This window comes from Papaver somniferum, unplaced genomic scaffold, assembly GCF_003573695.1.
Source record: "Papaver somniferum cultivar HN1 unplaced genomic scaffold, ASM357369v1 unplaced-scaffold_126, whole genome shotgun sequence".
Taxonomy (NCBI): Eukaryota; Viridiplantae; Streptophyta; class Magnoliopsida; order Ranunculales; family Papaveraceae; genus Papaver; species Papaver somniferum.
This window is the reverse complement of record NW_020621714.1, coordinates 187,796-190,232: the sequence shown is the minus strand read 5'-3', so window position 1 is coordinate 190,232 and position 2,437 is coordinate 187,796. Positions and strand designations below refer to the sequence as shown.

The 2,437-nt window shown below is 38.3% G+C and overlaps 1 protein-coding gene across 1 annotated transcript; it reads right to left on the bottom strand.

Annotated features, from left to right (window-relative positions):
- Positions 1–337: 337 nt before the first annotated feature.
- LOC113331693 lies at positions 338–1,854 on the bottom strand. The gene is made up of 4 exons (XM_026578351.1): positions 1,506–1,854; positions 1,219–1,373; positions 894–1,125; positions 338–831 (listed from the first exon to the last, which is right to left on the bottom strand). The coding sequence occupies exons 1-4, from the start codon at positions 1,852–1,854 to the stop codon at positions 338–340; spliced, it is 1,230 nt and encodes a 409-aa protein (XP_026434136.1).
- Positions 1,855–2,437: the final 583 nt, after the last annotated feature.

The window sequence follows — 2,437 nt, the reverse complement described above, 5'->3', positions numbered from 1 at the left end:
TTATGGCTTGTTTGCTCCTATTAATAACTGAGGGAACAACACCATTTAAGTAGCAAATCCACATATTAGCAATACTAGAAACAGTCGCATTATGAATAACATGTGGATAAAAACCTTCCAACTGAAGTCTATTACCAAAACCAACCGAGCAATGAACTTTTGGTTCCGCAAGACAAAAAATATCCGGCTTGAACTCCCTAATTAACTCTGTAAGTTTACATTGAGTTGCATCACGAGCAACTCCATTTATGTTCCAAAAGAGAACCCGCATAATTAAACTTTGGGGGTTTGAGTTTTAGATAGCTTTTACTTGATGAGAAGTATTTGAGGAGGATTTTCATCTTGGTGAAGAACCCTTTCGAGCACGAACTCCCAATTCAGATTCTTTCGAGTCCGATATGGAATCATTATCTCTCAAATCATCAATTTTTGCTTGAAGAGCTATCAACTGCTGCTGCTTAGCACGTTTAGCTACTTCATCAACCTTATTAATCTCCAAAAGAGGGTTATTCAAAGTCTCACCAACTGATCCCAGAATATTGAGTTTGTTATGAGAGATATATTCCGAACTTTCTTCAAGAGCATCACACACCGGTGTAGACAAAGATAAAACAGGAATCCTACCAGGATTAGGAAGTCTAGTTCTTGCCAATTCAACATTCCCAACTGGCTTAGTATTCAAGGCAACAATAGTCAACGACTTTGCCCTGTTAACTAAAACTGAATGCGCAAGCTTAGCTTGTTTGGCTCTCTCAAACTCAGTTGTTGCCCTGCGCACAGCTTCGGAATTCACGAGTTCATCTTGTAACTGTTGTTCCAACTCAACAGTGTCTTCAATGCCCACAGTAGCAGACTGTACGTTGTTATCAACTGTTCCCTTTCGATTTTTTTACCATTCTTCTTTTGACCTACTACTTGCCATGTTGTATTAGTGTCACCCTGGTGGATAACTAGAGCATTAGATTGCTGCGACGTACTGGCGGTAGCGGGTGGCGTATTAACTGCAGTAACATGCTTCTTTCTGCACTCTGAGTCTAGGTGACCAACTATTTTGCACTTGGAACAGTATTTCGGCCTTTTCAAGATTTCAAATGGTTGCAAAAAATTGAGCCCACCAGCTTCAACCTAAACATAATCTGTATTAAGCCTTGCAAAATCAATATCGATCAGGACTGAGGCGTAATTCCCATACTCATGGTTTAGGGTTCGCTTATCAACCACAATAGGAGTTCCAAGAGATTTGCCCAAAGCTAACAGCGTCTTCTCCACCCACATTTCAACCGGAAGACCTGGAAACTTGACCCAGACGGTAGAGTGAGAGGTACATTGTTTATCAGCATCGAACCCTGGATACCATTCGATCTTTTTTTTTGCTAGGTCAAAAAAGGTTTATTAAGCAAAAAAAAACGTAATTACAAGAATTACAAAATTGGAGCACAATTCTCCCTACCCCCATAAACCAAAGGGGACAAAATTCGATCTTTTTTTTTTGTGAACGATCAGACGTAAAGGTTGCTCGTTCACAGTCCATGGATCCTTGTTACCCTCACGATAAACTTTTTCTTTGTCTTCCTGTGTTAACAACTTGATGATGAAGAATCCCCGGTTCATGGGGATGAACTGCACCTTAGTCTCTCCAAGCTTACATTGTTGTTCCAAGTTAATCTTAACATCATTGAGTTTGATACCCTTGAGATCCAGCCTCCCAATGAGACTGAGGCACCATATTTGACAGCCCTCTTCATAATAATCTTGCGGAATAACCACAGCTGGTTTTCCATCTTTGATAGTAAGGTTTGGTAGAGTAGTAATGTTGATAGCAGTAGAAATATGATTCTTTTTGTTTTTTCCCATAACAAGTTCATCAAACGTTAGCTTTTGATGACTAGATCACCAACCGATTGTTCCCCCATCTCTGATCACCAAAGAGATGATCCAAGATGAAGCGCGGAAAAAAGTTTTTGAAAAAAACTTGAAAACCCTAAAATCGCCAGAGCAAAGTTAGGAGAGAGAAAAAATTTGCTTGCTTGGTCTTTTGTTTTCCAAGGCAATACGTCCAGTAAAAATTGCATTTCTATGTACGTTGATTCAAGAAAATATAAAGGAAATCAAATTTCACAATAGAAGAAGGATGAAAGACCAAGCAGAACTAATCCAAATCCTAAAAAATTTCATCAATCTTGAATCAAATAGAAAGACAAAGCTAACACAAAAAGAAAGAATTCATAAAAAAGTTGAATTTTATATAAGTTAACTCAAAAATATCTACACACTTTGTTATAAGTCGGAAATTGATTTCTGAGACTAAATTGTAAACTAGATAAACTTACCTTTAACAGAAAAAGTTTGAAAACAAGGTCCTTGTTCGTTCAGACTCGGTTGGTGCTATTACAGCATTGACAACTTCGAACGTTCCTTGGTTTGTTAAACACAGGTG